This window comes from Drosophila navojoa, chromosome 5, assembly GCF_054131105.1.
Source record: "Drosophila navojoa isolate 15081-1374.11 chromosome 5, UAZ_NAV_1.0, whole genome shotgun sequence".
Lineage (NCBI taxonomy): Eukaryota > Metazoa > Arthropoda > Insecta > Diptera > Drosophilidae > Drosophila > Drosophila navojoa.
The window spans coordinates 17,759,470-17,772,874 of NC_142893.1; the positions used below are offsets into that span (position 1 = coordinate 17,759,470).

At 36.2% G+C, this 13,405-nt stretch overlaps 2 protein-coding genes across 7 annotated transcripts in view; one reads left to right on the top strand and one right to left on the bottom strand.

Annotated features, from left to right (window-relative positions):
- LOC108658214 (UNC93-like protein) overlaps positions 1-13,405 on the top strand; it is a 198,820-nt gene that overhangs the window by 79,962 nt on the left and 105,453 nt on the right. The window lies entirely within an intron of this gene.
- pdm3 (POU-domain protein pdm3) overlaps positions 1-13,405 on the bottom strand; it is a 97,705-nt gene that overhangs the window by 57,796 nt on the left and 26,504 nt on the right. For all 6 annotated transcript variants that reach the window (XM_089260624.1, XM_089260623.1, XM_089260622.1 and 3 more), the window contains exon 2: positions 11,375-12,179. In XM_089260624.1, the coding sequence (XP_089116750.1) occupies positions 11,375-12,148 (774 nt within the window). In that variant the 5' untranslated portion in view covers positions 12,149-12,179. The remainder of the gene's footprint in view (positions 1-11,374; positions 12,180-13,405) is intronic.

Genomic DNA, 13,405 nt, shown 5'->3' on the forward strand with positions numbered 1-13,405 from the left:
GGTATTTAAAAATATAAAAAATAATATTAAAGAATATTTTGTATAGTAGAGATTTTTAAATTTATAATGTATAATGCGTGTAAAATTTTAAAAACTTAATTTTGTATTGTAATAAGTTATTGATCAGTCAATTGATGAAATACTCTCATTAGAAATACCAAAGAAACGTATTAAAACTTATCAATCGGTTTTGGACTATTTTTTGTATCAATTAAAAATAAAATAAAGTATTTTATTCATATAAAAAATAAAAAACTTTATCAAATGTCTAAAAATACAAAAAATTAATAAAGAACGTATTTTAATTATGAAAAATTTGAAAATAATTTAAATAGATGTAACATATTTAATTTTTTGTAATTTAATTTAATATAGATTAATATGTTTAAAAAAAATACTTAAAAAATATTTTGTATTTATTAAAAGAAATACCAAATTTTTTTTTTTTAGTTTTGGTTTATAGTAACAAAACTCCAACAACGAACGAAAAAAAAATTGATTGAAAAATTGATTGATTTAATGCACCTATTCTTCATTTTATTATTTATTAAACCAAGAAGCTTTAATCCACCTAGTTTTTCGCTCTGTGGAAAGCAGGCGAAAATTCTATATGAAAGCCCGATCTCTGCTTTATATATTTTTTAATAATATATGCCAGGCAGTAAGCAAGTGCTAATAGATTGTTATTTACATGGATAGAGTTCTTTTGCCAATTAATTGACAATGGCAGCAAATAAGTAGGTAAGAGAGTGGAACTACTATGCAATTTGTCGCTGGGCTAATTGCAGCTAATGTGCATATGAGAGCGAAGACTTTTTAATATTTTGCTACTAACAACGATATTGTTGCTATTGCTGCTGTTGTTGTTGTTGTTGTTCTCTTATGGTTGTCAATGCCAATTAAGTGAAATTTATGTGCTTCAATAAATTATGAGTGCCGCAGCTGACATATGCGCAGTGTCAGAGTAAACAAGCCAGACTTTTCGCCCAAGGATAACTGAGAAATTAGTTTGGGTGATGGTCTGATGGCCTGTTGGACTGATGTTCTGATGGGTTGGCTTTTTGGGACTGAAGCGACACATGTCGCTAAGGTAAAATAGTTATTAGTGAAAATATATACATATATAGAGCAGAATATTTGAATACAAGACACATGACACTGAAGCGTTGCACAAGCGCCACCAGCGCTTGCCCACTCCCCCTTCGCCCAACGGCATTGCACGAACTAATAGAACAATTGAAGTACTGCGATCGGGTTGAGGTATCAGCTCGACCCGTTGTGGAGCAGCCCACAACGGTTGACTGCAATAATTATTCAAACAAATTTCGCTGGCGCCACAGCGAGCCAGCAGGTGGCGAATGCATGCATGCGGTGAGGCGGCGGCATGAGGAGGACGAGCATGAGGTTCATTGGCAGCCGTCGCATCAAGCAACGTCGCCAGGTTGTGGCCGCTGTTGACCCAGCCAACTGACTGGATAGATGACTATTATTGCGCACAAGTTAACCTGTTTTAGTAATTAATTTGGGTATTGTATGTTTTAATTAGTTGCACAGAGCTTCAGCAGCAGCAGCAGCAGCAACACCAACGGCAACGGCAACGGCAGCTGACAGATGTTTGCCAGCATATGGTCAGAGTAGTAGCTATTAGGATATACATATATATCGTACTCCACCAAAAATATATGTATATGTGTATATGAGTGAGTATATTTGCATGTACTTCCATCGAAGATATTTATTTGCTCAAGCTGAATCGGTCTAACCAGAAATTAAGTGAAATTCAATAGAAGAATTTGTTTGAAGTATAAGTAGACTTAAAAATAATATAAATTGAGATTCTTTTTATATGTTTTTTATATTATTTCATAATAAATTATTTTCACGATATTAAAAAATAAAATATTAATATATTTTTAGTGTTAAAATGAGTTTCTATTTTAAAATGATAATATTTGTATTAAATTGGAAAAATAATAAAAAAAAAAAATATTTAATTATATTTTTTTAATTTTTAAATGAGATTCTGTAATCAAATAATGATATTAATATTACTAATTATAATAATAACTATAATAAATGCATTAATTTAATATATATTGTAACATATTTATAATTATAAAATGGGATATTATGTCAAAATAAAAATACACATCATAAATTATAAATTACTAATATTTTTATTGAAAACTCATATTTAAAGAAAAAAAAAATTGGTATACTTAAAATGAAATAATATTATTTAATTTCTATAAAATATTTATTGAAATAATAATATTTAATATAAAATCATAAAAAAAATATATTTTTAATCAAATAATGTTAAAATAATTTAGTAAAATAATATATTATTTAGTTGTTTATTTTATTTATTTTTTTTATTTTTTTTTAAACATACTACCAATTTACTAGATAATTGCAATAAGTTGTTTCTTTTTCTAGGAATTATTTACTCTTAATATTACCCATTTTCCTTAAACAAGCAAATCCACAATTCAAATTTTATTTGCTATTAACCAACGATAGTTAAATAGATTCATTCGAAACGACTGTCTAAAATATGATTCCATTTACCCCCACAAAAGCCACTGGCTTCAAAATTTGCTTATTTATTTATTTATTTATTTTTTTTTTTTTTTTTCTTCGGTTGCTTTGCGTTTTATTCATTGCCTTCCTGCCTTTCTTATGCTTTCCTGCTGTACGCCCATCTGGAGTCATTAAGCCAAACACAAGCTACATGTTACTCTATCGCATTGCCATTGTTTGTGAATTCGCTGTCTGGCCATGGACCACACCCAGATGGCAGAGACTCTTTAAGCAAACAGAGCTAGAGAAAACAAAATTATGCATTTTCTTTAACATTTTTTTCTCTTTTCTTTTGGTTTTCTGAATTTAGTACGCCATCTGTGAGTGCATCTATGAAAACGGCTCCTCCAGCCAGTCGGCCTGCTCATAATAAACGAATTAGCGCCTCCAGCTAAATGGCCAAAGAATGCGCCTTTATTGCAATTATCGAGTTCGAGTTCGAGTTTGAGTTTCGAGTTCGAGTTCCAACTGAGCAGCAGCGCCAAGTTTGGCTCTCTCGACTCCGCTGGGACTGTTTTGTTGCATGGCTGGCTTGAATAAACAACCAAGACCAAGAGACCGAGTCCCAGCACCCCAGCGTCCCCTCGCTCCCCACTCGTTGGCCACGAATAATCACATAAAATATTAATGCTGGCTTAAAACCAGGTTCGTTTCGCTCATGGCCAATTTCTTTTGGGGCCACAAACGCAGCGCTAACAAATAGAAAAATTATCGCAATTGTGGCATCTTTTTTATGTTTAGTCGCCGTTTGTGGGTTTCTGTTGTTGTTGTTGTTGTTGTTGTTGCTGTAGTTGTGGGTTTTACCTTATGCCAAAGCGAATGTGCATTTAATTTGTGACGCAGACGAGCAACACTTGAAAAAATTGAAGGCAACTAATTGCATATGCTTGGCTCTGCTATGCATATATTAAAATCAAATGAAGTTTAAATTATTATAATGAAAATGTGCTCGAGGCTTTGCTTTCCTTAAACCAATTTGTAAGTACCCTAAATGGTGCTCTTTCTAAAATATTCTTATTGACTTCAGGAGACCAATTCGAATTGATTTAGATGGAGCAGCTCTTGGTAGTTCAATATGAAATTTAAATTCAGATTATTTTCCTATTTAATCGAGTGATATATAATTAACAAATATTTGGCAATAAATCAAAAAAAAAATTCTAATATATTTAGTAGAGTTAAACTAAACAAGAACTTTATTAAGCCATTCCCTTTTATCTGCCAGCTGTCGTCTCGCAGTGTAATCCATTGGCTTTAGGAAAATTGTCTCGCTGATGCATAAAACATCAATGCGCTGGCCGAAGTGCTGCCACGTACGACTCCAGAGGCCGCCGCTCAGAAGAAGCGCAAAATAAATGCCAAAATGAAAAGCACCGAGAAACAGCAAGAGCAACAAATATTATTGCCTTCTGGCAGAGTTTTTCAAGTGCCCAAAAACAATGCAGCAACAACAACAACAACAACAACAACAACAACAACAACCGCAGCAACTGCAGCGGCCACTCGAAGTGAAGCTCACAGTCGTAGTCGTAGTCGTAGTCGTACTCGTTCAAACATGGTCATAATCACGCGTTAAATTAATGAGTTTAAATGCTATTTTTGGCTTTAACTATTGCTGGCTCACACACACACACACACACAGGCACACTCATACACTCTCAGATGCCGTGGGGCATTTAATTGAGTGTAGCAAAGTTGAGCCAACATCGTCGCTGCTGCGCTCTGGCAATCCGCCACTCGGTTGCAAATTATGAGAGGCCCGCCAAGTTCAGGCTCAAAACGTGGCGCATGCGCAGCTCACAACTTGCAACCGGCAACTGGCAACTGGCAACTGGCAACGGGGAACTGGGAACTTGCAACCGGCTTTGCTAGCCAATATTAAATTTATTTTAATGCGCGCACGCTCATTGCATAGTCGCTTCCCGCCTCTCTGCTCGCTTTCAATCTGAGCATCATCAAGAGGCCGTCTCATATGGCCGGCGGCCTTAGGTATTGTTGCCTTGATTTCCACCGCTCGAGCTTGTCGCGCAGGCCTTAATGATTATGCGCTGCTCTTTATGCTTTATTAAGTACAAGTATTTAGCCAAGACCGACTGATCATTAAGCCAGCTGTTGGCTCAGCTCAGCTCAGCTAACGAATCAAAGACGAAGATCGTTACAGTTTGAAATGCGAATACAAATGTCAGCGGCAAATGCAGCAAAAACGATGTGTAGTCACATTCAATTAGTTGCTTTTTTGGCAACACTCTGCACACTCGCTGTATGACTAAGCATAGGTCAGTTTTCCAGGGCAATTCAAGAGAACGATTCATAGAGAACAATGTGCCGAAACTCCCACGCAGAAGATGAAGCAGAGTCTGTAGAAGCTCATTCAATTCGTTTACTTTTAAAGAACCAAATGTTCCAATTTGGTTTCTACTTTAATAGCTGCAACTTCCGCTAGCCAGCGCCAGGTGGCGCCCCTGTGCAGCAACAGCAAACAAACTACGTCAACAACTGCAAAAATGTGAACAACGTCAGCAAGATTGTTAATAAATTTTTAATATCCACCATAATTAAGAGGCAGACAATTTGCCATTTGCCATTTGTTTTTGTAGTTGTTGTTGTTGTTTTTTTTTTTTTTTTTGCTTGCTTAACTAAAATGAAATTAAGGCACGTCAAGGCCCGCTGTCCATTGTGAGGAGGTGTTGGCTGCTGGCGGGTTACAGGGTTTGTAAAAATGTAAAATGAAAAATGAGCTCAACGTCAAGAGACAGACCGAGAGAGCGAGAGCGGAAGAGAGAGAGAGGGAGAGAAACAAGACAGAAAATCAACTTGCCATATAATATCGCCCCTAAATGCAGCGCCTGATGATTATTGGCATTACGTGGACGTGCATAAGTACGACTTGCATTATAATTAATTTATAATTAAATGCGCTGCCAATTTCAAGTTGCATGCAGCTGACGGAGTAACCGCAACAGCAACAGCAACAACAACAACAACAAAGAGCTACAGCCACAATACGCCGTCAACAACAACAACAACAACAACAACTGGCAGACACACAAATTGCTTTGTAATTTATTTGCAATTAATTTTGAATTAATACAACAAAAAATAATAAAGAAAACCACAAATTGTCCGCATGGAATTTGGGTCTTGTCTTGGCAGCGACTTACACCAACACTCAAGACCGGCGGCCGGGACATTATCCACATAAATACCGAGTTTTTGGGGCCAGCCGAAGAGCCTGTCAAATGTCAGCCATGTGAAAGCGACGACGACGGCGACGACGAAGGCGAAGGCGTGTCGAATGTGGGACTTAAGCTGGGAACCTGCTGCAGCCATGCAAACGGCAAACTTGCAAAACTGACCACGAATCAGACGAGGATGCGGCCAGAGAGGATGTGTAAGCGTAGATTAATTAATTTTCATCCAGATAACTAAACAGAAATTGATAAAACTAGATTTGTCGAAAGCTCACTGTGATCGATATATGAATTAATTACTGAATGCAATTGAATAAAAATTACATTGGTTTTGATGTATAAAATAACAATTATTTCTCATGATATTTACTATTTATATATAACTTTGAAATTTATTCATTTAAAAAGAGATAACATATATAAATATATAATAATTATATGAATATATGTACATTTACATTCATATAAGTATTCTATATTTTGTATAGGCTTTGAATGTTTCTATTGTATAAAAAACTAATAAAGTCTACTTTAGTTTTATATAAAAAATAAGAAATATTTGTAAATTAAAACACCAAAAAACAAATATAATATATATAATAATATAAAATTAATGTGTTAAATACACTAGAACAACTTTTATTTTTATACAAATGTAAACAAAAAAACTATTGTAAGCCAAAAAAAAATTTTTAAATTAAAAAATGCAATAAGAAAATTATTTGAAAAATTAAAAATAATAAGAGAAAATATGAAAAATATTAAAATATTTATATTTTTTATTTTATATATATTTTATTGTATGTATTTTTTTTTTAAATATATATATATGTATATATATTTTTTGGTATTTCCTCTATTTAAATATTAAAAATTTTAAAAATCATGAATATTTCCAGGCAATATAAAATATTAGGAGCATCAGAGACTTACTTTTTGTATATAGTTACTTTTTTATACATATTATGATATATATATTTCTATGTCTATCTATATGTATTTCTATATCTTATCTCTTGCACTCAGGTGCAAAATATTTCCTCTGTTTTCCATTTGGCCATTTCAAAGTAATTTGCCCAGTTGACTCTTTCATCATGTTCGCTCAACTCATTTGCAGTCAATTTTCGCGCTGCTTGGCGGTCATAAAAATTGTTGCTGAAAACATTCTTTTTAATAAGCAATTATTGTCTGCTCCTTTTAAACGTTGACGCGTAGTGACTCTTAACTAATTACAACCGATTTACATGCCATGCAGAGAGCAAGACAGAGAGCACGATAGAGAGAGGGAGGGGCAGGGGCAGAGGTGGCTGAGCCAGCACAAGACCCAGAACTGGGCCCAGAACCAGGCCAGGCCTCCGGTTCGCTTGTGGATAATCCCGCTTTAAATATTTGCAACATTTAAAGTAAATGCAGAAACCGGTTGCCAGTCGCTGTTTTGTGCTCTTGCCGATCATCGTGATGATGACGTTGCAGATGTGAATGCGAAAGCATACACACACACGCACACATTTGCACACCCACCAGGCTGGGCAGCAAATCCGCTTGGCACACACGTAGCCAGCCGCCTGTCAGAGCGACGCAGCAAACGGCATCCTCATTGCACATGCGCAACATGTGCGCCGTGTGAGCGAGTTCGAATCAGAGTACGAGTGCGAGTGCGAGTATGAATATGAGTGTCAGTCGTCTTTGTCGTCGTCGTCGTCGTCGTCGGCATCGTGTGAGTGTGAACACAGTATGTTAGCAATGTTAGCTAGAGCAACTTGTAATTAGCGACTTTTAGACTCTAAATTAGAGTACATATGCGGACTGTGCTTTCACCGGGCCAAGCCTGCGGTGCGGCAGGCTCATTAGACGCTGCCACAGCCACACTATGACTCACACAGTGGGCTGACTGGCCGGCTGACTGGCTGACGCCTTGGCCTCAAAAGCAGCATTGAAATTGCAGTCGCGCTGCCAAAGCCGTCAAATTGCGTAGCCAATGGGCTGCCCGACTGCCCCGATCATAATTAGCTGTAATATATTGTGGACTGCACCCAGCGCCACTGCGCACCTCCCGCCCTCCCCATCTGCCTGCCGCCATCCAGCGCTATTGTGGAGTTGCATAGCCTCAGATACTCTAACCCAAAGTTGTTCGACTAAGTTTGGCGGCTAAACAATTTTAATTTTAAATTGCATTTTATTATTAATTTTGCCAGCCAATAATTATTCAGAATTTATATATAATCTAAATCAATTTTCTATATATTTTTATAAATATTATTTCTTTTATTTGTTATCCTTTTTAGTGTATGTTAATTTCGATATTCTTTTCTCTTTTCTGTGCTTGCTGTGGCCTTTAGTACGATCTTTATAGCACCTGGATTTTCTTGTTTCCAGTCGCCAATACAAAATTTATTTCTTTTTTTTTTTTGCAGTGTGCATGTGTGTATGTGTGTGTGTGCTGATTATTTTGCGCTTATTATTTGCCTTTTGCGATTTTTCTTTTTTGTTGCTGCTGTCGTTTCTTTTTTGTTTAATTTTCAATAAATGTTGCTGGTTTATTATTGTCGCTCTTGTTGCCGCTGGTATCTCTATTATGTGTGTGTGTGTGTGTGTGTGTGTGTGTGTGTGTGCGTGTTGGCCAGACGATTACTCATTTGACTGCATGCACATAAATTTTATGCACTTTTTTGATTGCTTTATTTTTTTATTAATTGCTTTTTACAACATTTTGTTTTGGCTTTTTGAGCATTACAAGTCGCATTTGCTCAAGGGAACTCGACGGGGGTAGACTGGATGCGGGGGCTGGGGCGCACTTAAATTGCCTGAGAGGGTGTCCGAGCGTGTGTGTGCGTGTCTTGTGTGAGCTGATTGTGTCATTAGAATGAATTCGGATTGGACAGAGACAAAGCGAACCAAACCAAAATGCGGTCAAAGATATCAAATTTTTTTTTCTTTATTGAATAAAGCTTATCCATCGACAAGGAATGCTAATTTGTGTATTGGAATGCCGAGAAGTCAAAGCATAATTATTTTTTAGCAAATCAAAAGGAAAATAAATTTTGGACAACGCAGAATTAAATTAAATTGAAAATAATACAAATTATAATAATTAATATATGTAGTTTATTTGCAGATATGGAGTACCTAAACTCGATGAAAATTTAAATTCAAACTTAAGGACATAATATAAGCAAAAATATATCCTTCTTTTCTATAGGTATTATATGCTTTATACATCATTTATATATATTTCATCTAAATGTATATTTTTTAATTTTTAACTAATCCGCAAAGAAAAATAATAAAGAAAATATTTGCGTATGGATGAGAAGAGCCGCAACGTTTGGTTGTTATAGTGAGACTGAGTTTATTATTCTTCATAATAGCTAATATGAGAATTGCCAGATCAACAGAAAATACTAATAATTAAGCAATTATAAATAATATGAAAATTAATAAATTTGCAAATCAAGCAGTTGTTAAGAGTTGAGCAAGCTGAGGATAATTGAATCCAAATAATTAATACAACGTCGCCCGTTCACATCTTGAGCACTTCATAATTTGAGCGATGTGAATATCTCAAGTGTTTTTATTGCAGCTCGCTGTGGAAACCCTATCCCTTTATTTGGCCCATAATTTAGCACAATTTTATGAGCAACAGGCAAGCGGCAACAAAGCGCCTTAGACGATCGAAAAATTAAACAAAAATAAACTTGAAACGCGGCGCGGCTGCAATAGGCGATCGAAGCGATTCCGGCTGATCAGCGGATCGCCGTCTTCAGAGTTGCTTTCTGCTGATTTGCCAAGCTACTATGACTATGCGCCAGCAGGCATAGGTTGAGTTCGGCAGGAGGCGGAGTACGGAGAGCGGGGTGCTGAGAGCCCAGGCAAAGCCAATGCGAGCCCAACTGAGCCAACTCAGGCCAACGAGGACATGCGAAATTTTTTATTTATTGCTGACAATTGCACAAACTTTTTTGTGATCTCATTTTTGTAGCTGTTGCTGTTGCTGCTGTGTTGTTGTTGCTGTTGTTGTTTCTGCTCAGTTTTTATGGTCATTAAAATTGGGACAAATATTTGACCGAGTGTTGCCGCCGCTGTTGTTGTATTAAGTTTTCGGCTTTTGTTTTTATTTTTGTTATTTATTTATTTTTGTTGTAGTTTATTTTTTGTGTGTGCTTTTTGTTGTTGTTGTTGTTGTTTTTTGTTTCTCGTGCACGACATAGCTTCAGCCTGCGGCTGCTTTATAACGTTTTGTAGCGTAAAATGTTTGACGCCAAGTTCGCCCTTGACGCTCGGACCGCAGCCAGTCGCAGGAATTGTCACAGTTGTAGTGGCAACATTTTGCGGCAAGCTTGCTGATTTCATGATTAGCCAGTCGGTGCCGCAACTAATTAATGATCGCCGCGCCGCTTGCATGCTAATTAAATGCAAACCAATTTCTGAATTCAGCTAGAGATGCGCGCGTGATCGCGTTATTTGTCACGCAAATAGCAAAGCTCAAACTACTATTTGTGTATGCCATTAAAGAAATATATTTGCATCATATTAAGGAATTTATGTTGTATAAAATTCTATATGATATATATTTATATTATATAAATGTTTTATTTTATTTATATATTTTGTAATATATTTAATATTTTATATTTTAGTACTATATTAATTTTGAATATAATATTCATTTATTTTAATCATTTTAAGGAAATTATGTCCTACAAAATTCTATATGATATATATATATATATTATATTAATATTTTATTCAAATGAAAACTAATAAATTACACATTTTATATATTATTTACTGTATTAAAATTTGATATAATATTTATTTCATAAATAATTTAATTGATTATCTATTGAGTTATTTTAATATTAATTTGCTATATAAAATTATAAATTTATTTATTTATTTTTTAACTTATTAAATTTTTATTTGTAATAATTGGACATTAGAAGATCATTTTATTAACTTAGAATATAATGTATATGTTTTTATTTTTATTTTATTTTATTTTTTTTAAATTATTATTTTGATTTATTTATTTTTTATTAATAATTTATTAAAATTATTTTTACATTTTATTTATTTGTTATTTTCGTCAATTATTATTTTAAATTATTAATTAACCTACATGTGTTCAGTATATATAAATTTATTAATGTTATTGAAAATATATCTGATTAGAGTTGACTTATATATGATTTATTATTATTTCGTGTTGAGTTCAAAATTTATGATATATATGTAGATCGTATCGATCTCCCCAAAAGTTGAATGTGAATGCTAAGGCCCCACCTACTTTTATAGTCTTATTGAGCGCAGACTTTAAATAATTTTATGAATAAATCAATATAACGGCTGTTATAAAGAACAAAATAAAAATGTTCAATATTATAAGCATTTTCTTTGTAAATAACACTAGGAAATATTGCTGTATTTATTTTGAAATAAATGTTTACTAAATTGAGTGAATATATAAGCTCAATCATCAACTATGATTCTTAGCTATTTTATCCGCACTTTGTATAAATAGAGCACGGCTTAGGCCTGCGCTCATGCAGTTGCTCTGATTAGTGTAAGGTAATTGGAAATGTTTGCGTTTAGCGACTCACCGACTCGGTTTTGATGTTGAGCGCCAGCACATGCGACGAGCTGTTGGAGGAGATCGATGGTGGCGAGGCGGGCGTGACGCCGCCGCACGGCGACTGCGCCGCAGCGACCGCCGGCGAGCAGCGGCTGGGCAGCGGGCTGGCCTCGCGCAGCGGACTGGCGAGCGATACGCCGATGCCCAGGCCAATGGTGCCGCTCTGGGAGTAGGGCGAGCTGGGCGACTTGTTGGCATTTGTGGAGCAGTTCGAGGGCACGATGGCTGCGGTAGTGCAGCTTGTTAGGGTGCTGGCCGACGAGCTGGACGAGGAGGAGGAGCACGAGGAGGAGGATGATGATGAGCTGCTGCTGCTGTTTGCATTGTTATTGTTGTTGTTGTTGCTGCTGCTGTTGTTGTTATTGTTATTGCTACTGCTGCTGCATATCAATGCTTGCATTTTGGTATTGTTGTTGTTGTTGTTGTTGTTATTGTTATTATTATTATTGCTGACGCTGCTGTTGTTGTTGTTGACACTGGCACCTGGCATCATGCTGCCATCGCAGAACTCCCGCTTCACAATATTGCTGGCAGTATTGTTGTTGTTGTTGTTGTTGCTGTTGCTGCTGGTATTGTTGTTGTTGTTGCTGCCGCTACTATTGCTACTGCTGCTGCTGCTGCTGCCTGGTGTCGCAACAATAGCCGCCTCACAAGGCAACACCGTGCCCAGCATCGTGTCGTGCTTATACTGTGACGTTGTGGATTCAGCGGCACCGGCAGAGTCCTCGCAGCCCTCGGCCATGTCACTGACCCCCTCGCATTGTGTGCGCCGTCTGCAAGAAAGGAGGAGCAAGTCAAGAGTTGCCTTTAAACCAATCAGTTAAGCATCAAAGGGCCAACTTAACAGGCTGTCATAGTGATAATGTGGATATTCGCTGAGAGACCCTTTGCAGTCAGCGTGCATATAAATAAATATATATATGTGTATATATGAATGCAGTGTAAATACATTTGCTTTGTAATTTATCTAGATTTATAAATGGTGGTTGAACGAAAGATATTACATATATACTATATAAATATTATAAGTTATTAGTAATTAGCTTTAAGTTTATTATGTAATCTTGTGCAATTTGCTGTCTGTGCTTAATGAACTCGCCAAAGTAACCTAGTTCCAACCCAAGTTTTAGCTACAGCAACTATATGTACTTAATATTCCATATAATATATAATTTCTAAGCAATATTATCAATGTTTAAATGTTAACTTAAGATATATCTTCTTCTTCTTTAAATCTATTACAACTAATCTATGTTTTCTATATTGTCTGCACTTGATTGCTTAAGTGCTTAATTTAGCTTAAAATATTTATTATCTATATTAAATCAGTATTAGTATTTTTAGTATTTAGTTGCCTTTCAGCTAATCTTCATAGAATCACCGTTTACACTGCAGAATATTTAGTTTATAGCAGCTCTGCCCAGATCTAGATCCACAGCTGTGTTCAAATAATGCAGTAATGCGGCAGTTAATTGTCATTAAAATGCAGCCGGGCGAACAACCCCCCAGTTGGGTCTGGTATTTTGTCGAAATGGTGACTGTACCTGCGCCTTTTGCCTGCTGCGAGTCATAATTTAGAATTTACATTTATCGAATATATTTCGTGCACTTAAAACCCATGCCCAAGCGCATTAATTTCATTAATTATCCCTGTTGCCATCCGGTTGACCACAACAACAACAACAACACACAAACAAGCAACAAAAGGCAAGAGCATAATATTTGGGGCAGGGCCTGGGACAGGAGGGACAAGTGGTTGCAGGAAGCGTCGCACACATGCCGCATAATTTTGCAAATGCAAAATGTTGCTTCGACTCCGACTGCGACGTCCTCTCCGCGTGTCCTTGCAAGCAGCCACGACGTCCGGCACTGGACTGGACAATGACTCGACAGAGAACAAGGGAGGTTCGCAAAGTAGCCGCAACGGTTGCTAGGGGGAGGCCAGGACTGTGACTGCCTCCCGCCTCCTGTCGTAATCGAAAATTTTACACCTACTCCG